Source organism: Anguilla rostrata, chromosome 5 (genome assembly GCF_018555375.3).
Source record: "Anguilla rostrata isolate EN2019 chromosome 5, ASM1855537v3, whole genome shotgun sequence".
Lineage (NCBI taxonomy): Eukaryota > Metazoa > Chordata > Actinopteri > Anguilliformes > Anguillidae > Anguilla > Anguilla rostrata.
The window spans coordinates 24227171-24244758 of record NC_057937.1 but is presented as its reverse complement, the minus strand read 5'-3'; the positions used below and the strand labels follow the sequence as shown (position 1 = coordinate 24244758).

General features: G+C 39.9%; 1 protein-coding gene across 2 annotated transcripts in view; it reads left to right on the top strand.

The window, feature by feature from the left end:
* Positions 1-17588, top strand: part of rapsn (receptor-associated protein of the synapse, 43kD) — a 256201-nt gene that overhangs the window by 157944 nt on the left and 80669 nt on the right. For both annotated transcript variants that reach the window (XM_064337941.1, XM_064337940.1), the window contains exon 4: positions 8772-8870. In XM_064337941.1, the coding sequence (XP_064194011.1) occupies positions 8772-8870 (99 nt within the window). The remainder of the gene's footprint in view (positions 1-8771; positions 8871-17588) is intronic.

Here is a 17588-nt window from a genome sequence, read left to right as displayed (position 1 = left end):
ATCTCTTTCCCACAGTTTGACAATGGATAGTTCCTTTGTGGCTGTCTGTCACAATTTTGAATATATGAAAGTTACAAGACCTCAAGAAGAATTACTTGTAATCCAGCTAACAACCAGGTGACTGTGAAGGAGTGGCCCTTCACAAGCTTGTTAATTGTCTAACTGATTGTATTTATTTTTTAATAATTTAATTGTTTAATTGATTTGATTTAATTGGAGGCAATTGACACCCAGCTGCTACTGATTGGCTGAAGCCTATTTAAATGGCTGTCAGTAGGGACAGAGGGAGAGAAGGTGAGCGATGACTATCATTTGCACTGCTGGTGTTTTTAAAATAAATTAACATCTTTTTTAAACTTAGACCAGAAAATAACACATCCTGTAGTCTAAATACACCAATCAAACCCTGTTCCAATTCTCTCCATGGAGTAGCAGAGAGTGGGTCCATCCACACTCTAATGCATCTTAACTGGAAGGCTTTGTGATACAGTTCAAAGTTAGGGAGCGCAAGGCCTCCAGAGCATTTCAAACGTTGTAAAGTGCTGTATTTCAGCCTAGGTTGTAATACATTCATCTTAATAGTTGTGATTCTAGCCTGTAATGATGTTGGTAATGTAGTCCATCTATTCAGATCTTTTTTAATTTCTAATAAGGTTTTTTTGTAGTTATTTTTAACAATATTATGTAGTGAAGTTTCAATATCAATACCCAGGTATGTGATTCTAGTCTGTTCCGTGATGGCAAAGGAGATAGATGACTCTTTCACCTTACTGTTAAGCAATAGCAGATAGGATTTACTCCAATTTATTTTGTACCCAGAAAAACTACTGAATGTTGTCAAAATGTCTGGAATGGATTTCCTAAGTTCTGAGACAAACAATAAAATGTTGTCTGCATACAGTGATGACTGTTTAGATGACTTACTTGGGATAAAGCAGATTTAATTTTGTCTTATCATTTGAGCTAGTGGTTCAAGTGATAGGGCAAAAATCAAACGGGAAAGTGGACAGCCTTGTCTTGTGCCATGCTTATAAGATAAGATAAGATAAGATAAACTTTATTGTCCCGAAGGAAATTTGTTTCAGGCATATCTGGTGCTTGCTGTAAGAAGACAGTGTACATAATAACACACAATAGGACAGCACAATTGCACATTGCTCATTATACATACATTTAAGACAGGTACCTACAATACATACAGCACATACATTCGCATCAAATTTAAAACATTGGTCCTAGCATACCAGGCAGTCAAGGGATCAGCCCCAGCATACCTCCACAAGATATTCAAACCCTACAAGCCAGCCAGATCCCTCCGTTCTGCTACCTTAGAATGCCTGACACCTCCCCCTCTTCGCACCTGCACTTCCAGAACACGTCTCCTGTCTGTTCTGGCCCCACGATGGTGGAATGACCTCCCTGTGGAGGTCAGAACAGCTGAGACACTGACCCACTTCAAACGACGACTGAAGACTCACCTCTTCAGGCTGCACCTCTCCCCATCCCTCCCTACCCCCCTGTAAATGACTGTAAGCTTAGGGTTGTAACTAGGCAGCTGTTTCGTAGGTGACTTAGGTGTATTAACTGTCTTAACTACTGCTTGAATTTGTTCCATAGACTGCATTGTTGCCGTTCTCGTTGTGTTCGTATTAATCAGTTTGACCTTCAGGGTCCAAGTTGAACTATGCGGTTGTTCCCTGCACTTGGACCGGTACTTCTCTCTAGGGGTTTCGTCATACTTGTTCCTGGTTATGTTTATACACTTTGTTGTACGTCACTCTGGATAAGAGCGTCTGCCAAATGCCTGTAACATACATTATATACATAATACACAAATTGCACAACGCAGCGGACCTCCTAGCTCCTAACCTTACATCCTAGGCTGCTATTCAGAGCTTTAATAGACAGGGGAACAAAGGAGTGCTTATACCTGTTCAGTTTGCATTGGGGGATCCTGAAGCATCTGCATGAGGGGAGGAGCTGGTATTCAGGGTTCAGCACATGAGTGGGATCTGAAATGATCTTCTCTGCCTGTCTGATCAGTGTCTTCTCAAAGGCAGTCTGGAGTGCAGGGTGTTGCCTGACTCCGATGATTTTCAAGGCTGTCTGGGTGAGTCAGTTGATCTGGCCCTTCAGCTGGACAGAGAGGTTACCAAACCAAGCTGAGATGCCATACCGCAGAATGCTCTCAACTACAGCATGATAGAAGAGGAGCAACACTTTCTGACTCACACCAAAGACTCTTAGCCTACGGAGAAAATACAGGCGCTGTTGTACCTTAGAACAGATGCTCTCTATGTGAACGCTCCATGTCAGTTTGTTGTCTATATGTACTCCTAAATACCTATATGAGCTGACCTGTGCAATGCTCTGGTCATGTATGATCACAGGCGAGTGATCACCCGTAGTCTTGGGGTCAAACACCATTTCCTCTGTTTTCTTGGTGTTAAGAATAAGGAAATTCTCATCACACAATTGTACAAAGCTCTGGATCACAGATTTGTACGCAGTGCTATCAGAGGTGTCATGCATGAGGCCAAGGATAGCTGTATTATCAGAAAACTTAATAATGTAATTGTTGTCTGTGCTGGTGCATTCATTTGTGTATAGGGTGAATAGGGCTGGTGAACTGACACACCCCTGGGGGGCGCCAGTGCTGATGGTCATTGGCTCTGACAAAGTCCTATTTACTCTGACCTGGTGAGTGCGGTTAGTGAGAAATGAGTGGTACCATTTAATGGTGTAGACATTCACATCCCTGAGAGTTTTAAGGAGGACATGGGGCTGTAGAGTATCAAAAGCAGAGCTGAAATCAACAAACAACAATCTGGCAAAGGCCCTTGGGGTCTCCAGATGTTTAGCCACCAGGTGCACTATGCTGCTGATTGCATCATCAGTACCTCTCTGGGACTTGTATGCAAACTGGTACGGGTCTAATAGTTTGTATACATCAGACCGCAGCTTGCTAACCATGATTTTTTCCATGGATTTCATCACTATGGAGGTGACAGTGACAGGTCTATAGTCATTATTCTCTTGTGGGCTAGGTTTCTTTGGGACGGGTGCGATTATGGACCTTTTCACTGAAGGCAAAACACCCCAAGAACAAGCAGGAACTGAAGACAGCTGCAGTAGAGGCCTGGCAGAGCATCACCAGGGAAGAAACCCAGCATCTGGTGATGTCTATGGGTTCAAGACTTCAGGCAGTCATTGACTGCAAAGGATTTGCAACCAAGTATTAAAAATGACAATTTAATTTATGATTATGTTAGTTTGTCCAATTACGTTTGAGCCCCTAAAATGGGTGGGAGGGAGACTATGTATAAAAATGGTTGTAATTTGTACATTGTTCATACAATATTTTTAACAAAACCCTTAAATTAAAGCTGAAAGTCTACACTTAAATCACATATTGATAGTTTCATTTCAAATCGATTGTGGTGGCGTACAGAGCCAAAATGATGAAAATTGTGTAACTATCCAAATACTTATGGACCTGACTGCATATTCCCAGTTTAATACACGCATTTATTTCCAAAACCTACTTTTGCAAACTAGTCTGGGGCTGTTTGGCCTATTGTCACCAAATTAGGCTAGAAAGAATCTCTGGAGTCTGGCAACAGTGTAGCACAGTGGGTAAGGAACTTGCAACCTTGTAACCGAAAGGTCTCAGGTACAATTTCCGGGTAGGACACTGCCGTTGTACCCTTGAGTAAGGTACTTAACTGGAATTGCTACAGTATATATCCAGCTGTATAAATGGATACAATGTAAAATGTTAGATGTAAAAGTTGTGTAAGTCGCTCTGGATAAGAGCGTCTGCTAAATGCCTGTAATGTAAATGTAATGAGTCTGAACCTCAATAATGTTGACTTTTCAAAACAATATGGCCACCACACATCAATCAATTGTCATGGGCGTGGCCATGTTGTACTTAAACAGCTATAACTCATGAATGCTACATTCCAGTCTTCACAAAATTTAGTATGTCAGTACAGAACATGATTCTAAGGAAGCATGCTAATTTTCACCACTCAGCTAATACGTGCCACTATAATAAAACATTTAAATCGCGATAACTCTTCAACTCTTTGACCAATCAGGCTGACATTCTCAAGTTTTCAAAGAGCATATTTTTGAGCCATAGTTAATGGAATTATATCCTATCATTTAGATATGTAAATCCAGCTCCTTTAGTTGAACAACTTTTCCTCAAGAAACAACGTAAGCAACCATTTTGTTTTTCTGGCATTTAGAGTTTTTTGCCGAACCTACTTTTGCGAACTAGCCTGGGGCAGTTTGACCCATCGTCACAATATTATACTAGCAGGAATCTCTGGACTTTGAACCTCAGAAATAATTTTTTAAATGTTGACTTTTCAAAACAATATGGCTGCCACATCAAAATCAATTGTTGTGGGCATGGCCATTTGTACTTAAACAGCTGTAACTCATGAACGCCATGTCCAATTCTGTCTTTTTTTTGTTACCATTCATCCAGTATGTGTCCTTACAGCTTAAAATTTATAATACAGTTTTCAAAATTAAAGTTAATGTCACAACATTATTGCCTTCTGCTATTGAATTCTCATTATTTTAAGCAAATAGTCATATAGTAGTTGCATGTATGGTGAAACAGAACTATATCTGTAGCAGCCTTTTAAACATATACTCCTTTTGATATCGGTCTATAAAGGTTCCTGATAATGGTTTGGGAATGTGCTGTCTAGGTTACACTTTATAGCTAGTCTATATACCACAAAATGAGAATTTGTGCTTTAATAAATACTGCACCCTTAACAACCCCCTGCTTAGCTAAAGACAGGTCACAAATTAAAGGTGAATAAATGAGTGGAGAAACACAACAAATCAGATGCTTCCATACAGGTGTACTGCATGATACAATTAAGCAGTTAACATCCTGTCATGCTCTGTGGCATGGATTAAAAATCTGAGCAGGCCCAGTTGACCTTGATTTTAGATCAAGATGGCAAGAGAAAAAGATATAATAGACTTTGAAAGTGGGTTCATTATTGGTGCGTGGATAGCAGGTGCTTCGGTCACAAAGACTGCTCAACTGGCTAGTGCTTCAGTAGGAACAGTGACTAAAGTGACATCTGAATTTAGATCTATGGGAAAGACATCGGTAAATGGGGTCAGAAGTTATGGTCGAAAGCGTGCATTCGAAGACCATGATGCAATATGTAAGGAAAAACAGAAGAGCAACTCTTCCTCAGGTGTCTGAAAATGTCAATGCAAGACGTGATCAGATGGTGACAGCAAGAACAGTCCATCGACAACTACATAAAGAGGGATATTAGGGCTGCAGTGCATAAACCCATCAGGACAGGGGTTTTGGCAGGACATTTCTGAACATTAGACAGCATATACCTCCGCAGTTGTAACCAAATGGCTTAAAGACAACAAAGTAAAAGTATTGGAGTGGCCATCACAAAGCCCTGACCTGAATCCCAGAGAAAATTTGTGGACTGAATTGAAAAAGCATGTCCGAGCAAGAAGGCCCACAAACCTGACTGGGTTACACCAGTTCTGTCAGGAGAAATGGGCAAAAATTCTGGCAAAGTATTGTGAGAAGCTTGTGGAAGGCTACCTCAAGTGTTTGATTGAAGTTAAGCAATTAAAAGCCAATGCACCCAAATACTAACAAAAGTAAACTCTTGACCCACTGAAAATCTTATATAGTACATAAAAATGAAATAAATCTGTCTCTTAGCTATTATTTTGAAATGACCTCATATGGAAATAAAGTACATACCCTAATTGACTTAACACAAGAAATGTATGGTAACAGGAAACGTGTGGAGTTGTGAAAAATTGAGTTTGAATGTCTTCAGCCTCGGTATATGTAAACTTTTGGCCTCAACTGTAACTCATGACTGGAATGTCCGATTGCCACAAAACTTCACACCTGTCGTCACAACAAGACTGATGTGCTATACCAACTACCAATTTCACCAATAGGTGGCCCTATAACAAACAATTGCATTATATAAGCTGATAAGTCCTGAACTGTGTGGTGTATTACAAAAGTTCTTTCACATTATGAATCTTTGGCTCAAGGCATATCAACCCATATCATCCAACTCCTTCCATGATAAACCCCCATTTTGGATTTTTTCTAAAAAACAATTTTTTTGTTACTTTTTTAAGACAATATAGGCACGCACAAATTGACAAGCGACTTGAAACAATTTAGGAAACACTGGGTAGCATTGCTTTGGAATACAGCCTGTTTAACTTGTGCGAGGTGAGATAGCCTGTATTGTCTGTAGTACAGTAAGTTGGCGTCATTTTGATATCAATACTTTTAATGCCAGGCCTAGATTTTGCCAGTTTGAATGAATGACTTACAGACAGTGCTTTGTATGTGTGAGTAACTTGGCATTTTTGTATGTTGAAAACATGTTTTTCATGAGATATCATTTCTTTTTGCACTGTGTTTGCAATGAGTAAGTGATAATAATAATTCATATATAAATGTAGGTTATGACAGACATGCATATGTTGCACTCGCAGAATGATGACAATCTTCTGGTGCCACATATATTAATAAAAAGAAGCAGTTCATTTTCACTGCAAACAACAAAAAAAATGATTTCACCTGAGCACATACGCAGACACTCGATTTCAGCTCGCTGAGCTTGGTAGTATTCCAGCAAAGCTGGCTACTGACCATGTTACAATACTGTTCTGTATCACGCTCTTTCTCTAGTAGAAATGATTCAACTCATTAAAAATCATTAAGCCCCGTTTTTACAACGCACAAATAAGCATTTTAACATGGTTCGTCAAGAACCCACTGTAATGTAGCTAACTAACCATATGGACAACAATATAGCCTGCGGCTAGCACACAAGGTAGTTATATTACTAACCAGTTTAGCCAACATTATCTTACAACATTGTTGTGTATAACCATGTAAAAGTCAACAGGAATTTGTACGCATAGTAGAACTATTTAAAATTAATGCTTCATGTGATCTGACCTGCAAAAAAAACATAAAAGCTTTTAGCTGAGCACATACACAGACACTCTCTCAGCTTGCTTAGCTTGCTAGTATTCTGGCAAAGCTTGCTACCAAGCAAGACGTCCTGTGCCTGCGAATCTCACACTGACTGGCGGCCACTGCCATCTACTGGCATCAACTGGTGTCGTGCTAGGTAACAGAGAGGAAAAGATTCTTGAAGGTAATACATATGAAGTCGCAAATTGTCATATGACTGAAGAAAAACAACAAAGAAATATTATGGGGTGCAAGCAAAAATATCATCAAACCAACAACAGATATCAGCCTCCAGAACATATACAGAGCACCACACATACACATAAATGCATGCAAACACACGTAGCCTACATTCTAAAAGAAACATTTTAAATGGAAGTGTTTTTAATGGGCTGTTGCACACGACAGACCTACAAAAAGTTTGTATGTCGGTGGAGGATCTATAGGGCTAGAAAACATTAATTTTAAAAGGAGGGGTTGTCAGGTATCGACAGTAATGTAGTTTAAAAAGAAGTTATGTTTTTGAGTTTTAAAAAACTGGACATACCAGGCGTGAAGTCATTATCTTGCAGCAGTTTCTATACGACCGATAATGTTACCTACCGGACCGAATCACAATGCAGATGTTAGAGATCAGTTTCGGAGGCGTCTGTATGTGTACTAACAGGTTTGATAAGGTACAATACTCATATTGTACAGCTATTTATAGCCAATAACACAGTTCAGTTCACGCAGTGAACATTATTCTGACCTAAATGCCAAGTCAAACTAGGGGGGAGAACAAGCTACAAGATTAGGACAATACAAATTATAAAAAGTGCTGGAATGGGGGTACATGCAACAGGAGTGCCATGAAAGGGGGGATTTAAAGTGAAATGATTCACAGAGTGGTGGCTGTTAGTCCAGGTATAGTCTAAAGAGATGCGTCTTCAGACCACGGCGGAAGATGGGTAGTGACGGAGAGGTTCGAAGAGTGACAGGCAGTTCGTTCCACCACTGAGGAGCTAGGGTGGAGAAACTCCATGATCCCTTTACTCGGATGGGAGGGGGGCAACCCACGGAGTGGTCAGGCAGGCGTATATAATCGAATCATGTCCTGTCATGCGAGGGTCAGGACTTTGAACCTGATCCTGGCAGCGACTGGTAGCCAGTGGAGTGATCTCAGCAGAGGAGTGACGTGAGAGAACTTGGGAAGGTTGAAGATGAGTCGAGCAGCAGCATTTTGAATCATCTCTAGTGGCTGTATAGCACAAGCTGGCAGGCTTGCAAGGAGGGAGTTGCAGTAATCAAGGCGGGAGGTTACCATAGCCTGAACAAGCAGCTGGGTGAAGTGCATAGTCAGGTATGGTCGAATCCTCCTGATGGTGTACTGAAGGAATCTGCAGGGCCGTGATGTTGGCTTGATGTTCTCCTTGAGGTCCAGCTGGTCATCCAGGACCACCCCCAGGCTCTTTGCAGAGTGAGAGGCAGACACTGTGGTGCCATCAACCGTGATTGAGAGATCACGAGACCTACAGGGTGGTAGGAATAGGTTTAGGCAGCCCTGCTGCAGGTGGATGAATCTGAATTTTATCGGAAAGGCCTGATTTGAATAGGATTATGTAGAAATAAATATGCAATATGAAGGAATTAAAACGTTATTTAAACTAATGTAGTATTTTTTTATTATTTGTTTCCCAGTAACTACAGGTAGACTGTTGCTGGCTCAGGTCAGTGGAAACTAAACTATTTTACCCATATTCCCCAGGAGTCCATGAAGATTGCCCTGCAGCATGGAGACCGTCCCCTTCAGGCACTGTGTCTTCTGAATTTTGCTGACATCCACCGCTGTAGGAATGACATTGAAGTACGGTATCTGTGTATACTTATGGGTCAATGACTGACTGGTAAAATGTATTGAATTCAAATGCATGTAATGTGTTATCATATAATATAAGCTTATATACATGCATGTGTAAGTATTTGGACAGTGACACACTTTTTGTTGTTTTGGATTCAAAAATAAACAATGAATATGAGGTTAAAGTGCAGATTGTCAGCTTTAATTTGAGGGTATTTACATTCATATTGGGTGATCAGTTTAGGAATTGCAGCTCTTTTTATACATAGTTCCCCCATTTTAGGGGACGTAATTCAACAATTAGCTGGTCAGCTGTTTCTTGACAAGCTGTGTGTCTTAGTATAATGAGTTCATGCACAAGAAAGCTAACAAAAGGTGTAGAGTTGTTTCTAAGTGTGGAATTTGCGTTTGGAGTCTGTTGTATCTCTTAACATGTGGACCAAATAAATGTCAGTGCCAGTGAAACAGGCCATCATGAGGCTGAACAATGAGAATAAATCAAACAGAGACATAGCCAAAACATGGGGTGTGTCAAAATGAACTATGTGGTACATTGTTAAGAAGTAAGAAGGCACCGAGGAGCTCAGCAATAGCAACCAACTTGCTGGACCACGGAAAACCCCTGTGGTAAATTACTAAAGAATACTTCTAATTGTGAAGAAAAACTCATTTTCAGCAGTTGAACAGATCAAGAACACTCTCCTGGATGTAGGTACTTAAAGACTAAAATATAGACTACACCAGCATAACCTCACAGGGTTCGCTGCAAGATAAATGGTAAATGGACTTCATTTATATTTATATATATTATCCAAAGCACTTTACAATTGATGCCTCTCATTCATCCATTCACACACACACACACTCACAGACCAACGGTGAAAGGCTGCCATGCAAGGTACCAATCAGCTCGTTGGGAGCAATTAGAGGTTAGGTGTTTTGCTCAGGGACACTTCGACACGCCCAGGGCGGGGGATCGAACCGGCAACCCTCCGACTGCCAGACAACTGCTCTTACCTACCGAGCTATGTCGCCCCCCACACCACTGGTAAGCCTCAAGAATGGCCAGGTTAAGAGTTTTTTCAAATGTATAATTAAAACTGTACTGAAAGTACTAAATAAATTGAGTTCTGGAACAAACTGTTATGGACAAATGAGATGAGCATTACCCTGTATCAAACTGATGGAAAGAGAAAGGTATGGAAAAAGAAAGGAACTGCTCAAAGCATCTCCCTCATTTTCTAAACTTTCTGGAGGTAGTGTTATGGCTTAGGCATATATGGCTTCCACTGTATCTAGCTCACTTGTCTTTACTGATGATGTGACTGTAGCAGCAGGATGAAATCATAAGTGTACAGACACACTTTATCTGCTTAAATCCAACCAAATGCCTCAAAACTCATTGAACAGGCAGGACTTGACATTAAGGGCTTTTTTTTTAGTTCAGTGTTGTTCTTGCCCCAGGTAAAATGGCCCAACTGCCAAAATAAATATAACTACTCGTTTAAGGGGATATAGACTATTTAACATTGGGATGTCAGGTATGCCATCCCGCCAAGTTACACCTTGGCGGAGCAGCATGCCCCGTACCTATACAGCACTGAGAGTTTGGCACTTTTCTGGGTTTCCTACAGAAATAACCACACTGACCACAGACACTCAGCCCTTAAAAACATCAATTTCTGTACCTTCTGACCCTATTTCCACAGACAGAATTCACAAACAACTTCATACGTCCTCACAATAAAGCCCCAAACTTAAGGGATTTTGTGTTTTCTCCTTCTTTTTCCTGCCAATTACATCATCTTAATCATGAAAGCCCACAAACAATGTCTCCCCAATGCTTCCTAAATTCTTTCAAGTAACTTGACCCTGTGTTTTTTCATCTTATCAGCATTGCTTTGGAATACAGCATGTTTCATTCAAAATTATCATTATCATTCCTTCATTGTCATTTACAGGTAAGCAGATAAAAGGTCTAGAATTGATTTCAAGTGTGGCATTTGCATTTGGAATCTGTTGCTGTTAACTCACAATATGAAGTCCAAAGAGCTGTCACTGTCAGTGAAGCAAGCCATCATTAGGCTGAAAAAAAAACAAAAAACCCATCAGAGAGATAGCAAAAACATTAGGTGTGGCCAAATCAACAATTTGGTACATTATTCAAAAGAAAGAACACACTGGTGAGCTCAGGAATACCAAAAGGCCCGCAAGACCACGGAAAACAACTGTGGTGGATGACAGATGAATACTTTCCCTGGTGATAAAAAACCTCTTCACAACAGGTGGCCAGATAAAGAACACCCTCCAGGAGGTTGGCCTATCAGTGTCAAAGTCAACAATCGAGAAGATTTCACCAGAGTAAATACAGAGGGTTTACCACAAGATGTAAACCATTGGTAAGCCTCAAAAACAGGAAGACCAGATTAGAGTTTGCCAAAAAAACATCTTAAAAAGCCTGTACAGTTCTGAGACAACATGGACAGATGAGACAAAGGTCAACTTGTACCAGAATGATCGGAATTGAAGAGTATGGAGAAGGGAAGGAACTGCTCATTATCCAAAGCATACCACCTCATCTGTGAAGCATGGTGGAGGTAGTGTTATGGCGTGGGCATGTATGGCTGCCACTGGAACTGGTTCCCTTGTATTTATTGATGATGTGACTGCTGACAAAAGCAGCAGGATGAATTCTGAAGTGTATAGGCTATATTATCTGCTCAGATTCAGCCAAATGCTTCAAAACTCATTGGACGCTTCACAGTGCAGATGGACCATGACCCGAAGCGTACTGCGAAAGCAACCCAAGACTTTTTTAAGGCAAAGAAGTGGAATGTTCTGCAATGGCCAAGTCAGTCACCTGACCTGAATCCAATTGAGCATGCATTTCACTTGCTGAAGGCAAAACTGAAGGCAAAACACCCCAAGAACAAGCAGGAACTGAAGACAGCTGCAGTAGAGGCCTGGCAGAGCATCACCAGGGAAGAAACCCAGCATCTGGTGATGTCTATGGGTTCAAGACTTCAGGCAGTCATTGACTGCAAAGGATTTGCAACCAAGTATTAAAAATGACAATTTAATTTATGATTATGTTAGTTTGTCCAATTACGTTTGAGCCCCTAAAATGGGGGGTTATGTATAAAAATGGTTGTAATTCCTACATTGTTCATACAATATTTTTTACAAAACCCTTAAATTAAAGCTGAAAGCCTACACTTTCACTACACTATCACATCTTGATAGTTTCATTGCGTACAGAGCAAAACGATGAAAATTGTGTCACTGTCCAAATACTTATGGACCTGACTGTATACCAAAACCCTCTATGTTGGGAGAGGTACATCTTGCCAAATCTCTTTTCAGTGATCGCGGTGTTTGCATTATATCTAACCATAGTCAGTCCCTTTTCTCCAAGAATCTGATGGGCTTTTAGAATCCCATAGACTGTATTTTGCATAATGACACCAGTTAAATGCTGGGACAAGCGGTTCTAGAATGCAAAACTAAGGCTTGATTGGCCAATTTTAGTAATAAGTTTTTAATTCAGCAGTATAAAGTTAGATGGAAGATTGTGGAAAAGTAAATATAGCTATTTCTCTGATCTCACATCGTGTTCGGAACCTCAGAGTATTCACCAATATTTCGGGGCAAACCTATTTTGACACCCTTCTACTTTTTTGGGTAACCGCACATATATATGGACTTTTTTCACTGCACATTTAGCATATGGAAACCATATCGAATAATTGATAGCTATTTGTGTTGCTCTACTTCCTATTAGTTACTGAACTAAAATGTGTGGAGGCAGCACCTCTTTGAAACAATTGTATTCAAACTGGAACCCTCTAAATTTGAATGTGCTTTGTAATAAAAACAGTTTTTATTGCAACTGTCCGTTTTCTGTTTTCTCTTCACAATTCCACTTTTTGTGGAATTGTGAAGAAAGCATGCTAACCATGACCAAGAACAGTTTGCTTATTGAATGATATGTAAAACAGACGACACCTGCAGTCTAACTATATTCTCTGATATTTAACAAGCTTCTCAAATGCAATTAAGAGCTTGTGTGTAAACTTACTTTTTTCATGTAGACTAGTGAGTTATGAAAGTGTTTGTCATGTTTTTAAATTAAAGTGTATATAATGGGGCATTGTAGAAAAGTGCATAAAATCTAAGGATGGATATGCAGAATTACTCGAGATCTATGAAGCAAATAGTAAACAGTGTACCCAGTGTCTTCAGATCTATCCAAAATATCAAAATTATGCATTGCTGTAAATCACAACATTATCGTGTATTTCACTACAAATTAACTGATTTGACTCAAAAAAACTCACTTTTGCATCATTTTCAAGTGGGAATTACATCTATCTTTCCATCAGTACAGTGGCTTAAAATATCTAGGGGTCCTGAAACATATCCAAAATCTCTCCAAAAATCAATAAAATGATTTTTGACCATTATAAAGCATATACATGTGCCGCTTATGAAGGTTTAAGGTGAAACATTGATATCAGATTAAACAAAATAATGCAAAAACATTATCATACTGTGGTTGCAGTACCTAAATGTGTAATTCTAAACTCTTGTATGTTTTTCTGTACTCTACAGTATGTAATGTTTTCTTGTATGGGGATGGGACGACATTAAAACAATATACAACCATCCACCACATTTTGGTGGATGGTTGACTGAGCCAAGAACGAGTGCTTACAGTGCGATACAGTGTGAAATATCCTCATTATAAAATACTGTAAACACCTCACAGCTAGACCAAAGAGGGTTTGTAGCTGGAGGGGAAGGCACCGCGTGTTTTCCCTTGGCTGGTGTGAGTCGAAACCAGAGATGTTATTTATTTTTCCTCTGTTCGTAAGAACAGGGCACAATTATACTTAAGAATTCACTGGATCCGTCGCCACGGGTCAGATATGAATGCTCTGCTTCATATCCCGCTTAAGACTGGCCTGAAATGGACCAGTAACATTCTTGTTACTCTCCGTTCGCAAACGGGGCTATGTTGTCATCAGAGATATATCTGACTTGTTGCTGGACTGTCAATATTCCAATGGTAGCATCAGAATACTCACAAATGAGCGGAACAACACATCAAATATATCCATGACCACAGCAAGTAAGCGTAACAGTTACTAGGGTTTATTCTCGTAATGATCTGACTCCAAATTAAATTATAATTTAAAATTTGGTTTTAACTATACGTGGAGCTTGGAGTGGTTACACTCGACTCTATCTTGTGCCATCATTCCTCAATATATGCTCCCGGGATTAGCACTATTGCTAAATCTCAGTTCGGTGAAGCCTACAGAGGGTAGGAGGCTGACCACCATAATACATGCCTTCCTTTTTGCATAGACAGTTATGAACCCAGGACAGTGTGCATTTATCGGGCTCCTTAAGGCGAATTTGACAAGAATCAACGTATAACGCCCAAGGGTCCTCTTAAGCCAAAAACTCCAGAACCAATACAACAGATCGTGGTCGCCTATCTAACTTGAGGACCTCACTAAAGTCTTTCGCTGTACTAGACCCCTGATCGGTAGGTCCTAGTCAGAATTGTCCCCCTGAGTATTTAATCGGAATTTCGGCTGAAAAGAATGTTAAATGGATTAGAGTCATGAAGACCACGCAAGTTAAAAATAAGAAGAATTTATTAACAGGCAGGTAGGTAATTAGCTTAAAATTCACAGTCAATTTAAAAATACGGAAGGTTTTAAAACATAAATACAGAGTAAAAAGTTCTTACCCAGCCTGTTCAGCTACACACGAAACACAGAGTATGCGCAGTGTGGGAAGTCGATTACAATCTTCCCTGTTCAGCTACGGACAGAACACAGAGTATGTGCAGTGTGGGAAGTCGCTTACGATCTTCCCAGATTGCTTTGTCTCCCTTCCTTTTAAGCCAAATCCCGCGTTTGATCTAGGCGGCATTGCCATAAATTAACCTAGACGAATGATAAAATCTGGAATTTAGGCCCCCACCGTTTGGAGGCTGTTGTCAAAACAATTAGTGGGGAAATTGGAAAAAGGAGATGATTACCAGAGAGGACATTCCATTGGGATAGTTTTTTCCTGAGTTTCTGAAACTATGTTTTATCAAATTCTATTTGGTATGAAACATATTTCATTCAATTTCTTGATTTCCCTGAATACATCCATACCAAACATGTCAAGGGGATGTAATATTATGGTGCAGTTGTCATGAAAATACCCTTTCGTTGAACCATTTTACATGTAATCCATGTTTTTACTACATAAGGCATAATACAGCAATATAATGAAAACATGTGCATGGTTTGCAAGGTTTTACGGGGTTTGTGAATATGACAAACAGATGGTTTAGAGTCCAGATCCAGAAAAGAAATAAAAAGTGTAATGACAGAGGGGCCCACATAAGAGCACTGTGGTACTGTCAAGAGCAGTTGCCCCACCATTTTGCCAGAGGCCTGATGATCTTTTCACCCTTAATGGCCCCAACACACACACACCCACAACCATAGACAAAGAGACTAGTTCCCATTATCTTAGTCTTGTCCAGATGTCAACATTCCAGAGAGCCAACGGCCTGCTCACACAACCATAGACAAATAGTCAAGTTCCCCTTATCTCAGTCTTGTCCAGAGGGTAACATTCCAGAGAGCCAATGGCCTGCTCATCCAGAGGAAGTCCGAGTAACCTATTGTTTTATCACAAGGCTCTCGGGTCCTTTGAAGTACAGGATGAGTCCCAGCCTGCAGGCTCGTTCAAATGCCAGTCTTTACTGGGTCCCAGTTTGACTCCCCTCTACAATACCACTAACCTATTTAAAGACACTCAATTTCAAAGATGACGTATATAACCGAAATTTGAGCAGTAACATTTACATGTCGACAATTAAATCTTATCTGTCCAAATTAAACAATAGGAGCACTATGTGGGTCCACAATCATGACAAATGAGAATCAGGTGCTCTTTGAAATGGGCTAGTTAAATAGCAATAAATGGGTTTAAGTTCCTTTCCTTTGTAGAAAAACGCATTAAGAGTAGGCTACTGTAGGAGAACTTAAAGGATGTCCAAGGCACACTGTTCCGTTGGGAAAAAAGTTTTTTTTTAAAGCCTTTACTGTAAATCCATGGCTTGGCAAAGTTAAAAAACACAAGTAACCAACCAACGCGTTTCAGCTCAATCACAATAAAGGCTTTTTTCCCCCCCAATGGAACAGTGTGCCTTGGACATCCTTTAAGTTCTCCTACAGTAGCCTACTCTTAATGTGTTTTTCTGCAAAGGAAAGGAACTTAAACTCGTTTATTGCTAAATCTTATCTGTGTTCAGTGTTCAGATAGAGACAGAGAATCAATGCTGTCGTTCTCCTCTTCTGACTTAGTCCAGAAAATAGTGTATAAGCAAGGTCTATCAGCAAGTTCTCAAGAATAATACCGTTTTCCAAAAAAGTCTAAATTTTGCCACGTGCAGTGTCTTTTACTGCTACCACAGAGTGAATGTATAACACTGCGATGATTCAAAACCTTTGCTTATGCTGGGCTACAAAACGGTATTCCAAAAGTAAAATTAGAAATATTATACATCATTATAAAGCTTATACTGTCACCTATTGATTACATTAATTGTCAATCAAACCAGATTTTACTACAAAGGGTGACAATAACACCATAAACAGCATTTGTGGTATTACACACAACTATTTTGGAGGTTCCCGGGCATCACAATTTAGCGTATATTTCACAAATGGATTGTCCAAGACAATATATGACCACTCAGTCTCGAAAGGGGAGAAATTTCTACGCGTAAAGCCAATGGTAAGATTGTATATTTATTTCATATTTAGTCCCAGATATTGGCAGTAAATGACAGGGTATAATTATAGAAAATTTTGTCTTGTTTATTTTGTTATTCAGTGAGCAGCCTTTTCACTGCTGTATTGACATATCTTAGGGCTATTGTTGGATTTATCTTGTTGCTATGACAAAATACGAATTTTTAGGGGTGAAAGAATATTTTGTGTCATGCATGGTGGTTGTAGTTGCAGATGAGATTGCTGGGAGGGGTTGCTTGGTAAATGGACAACCAGCGTGACAATGGTGGTGCTTAGAAACTCCATCTTTGGCATAGTTGTCCTGAATTGTATACTAATAAAGCCAGAACACAGAGTTTTCAACTCATAGTTTGGTTGCAAGAGCACTGAAAGTATGAGTTGACCAATCTCAGGATATCGGCATTATGGCTATTTGGGGATTGCACCAACAAGTTTAGAAAATCAATCAATCTGTTGTCACGAAATGCATATGGCCCCCTGTTGCTAAAAATATGCATTGAACATTCAGATATAATTAGAATGTCAATATTGCATAAGGAAAGACAGTTATAAACACCTACTTAGTTAAAGGGCCATGAATGGCTTTGCAATAATAAGATGTTATTTAATGCCTCATGCAAATGAAGGTAGCCCAGTAAGCATAAGCCCAAATATAGATGTAATGTAGACGTCTAAAGCAGTGGAAATCTAGGTTGACATGTTTTGACATAAAGGACTTGGTTAGCTGAATTCAACCCTAATTCAGCTCATGTTTTACTTCCATATGGCCTGGCTATTGTATATCCCAGCCGGGTAGAGAACGTTCACATTGCAACCAAATCTAGCTGGTTAACCGAGCATCTAGATCAGTGGTCTCCAACCCTGGTCCTGGAGAGCTACAGGGTCTGCTGGTTTT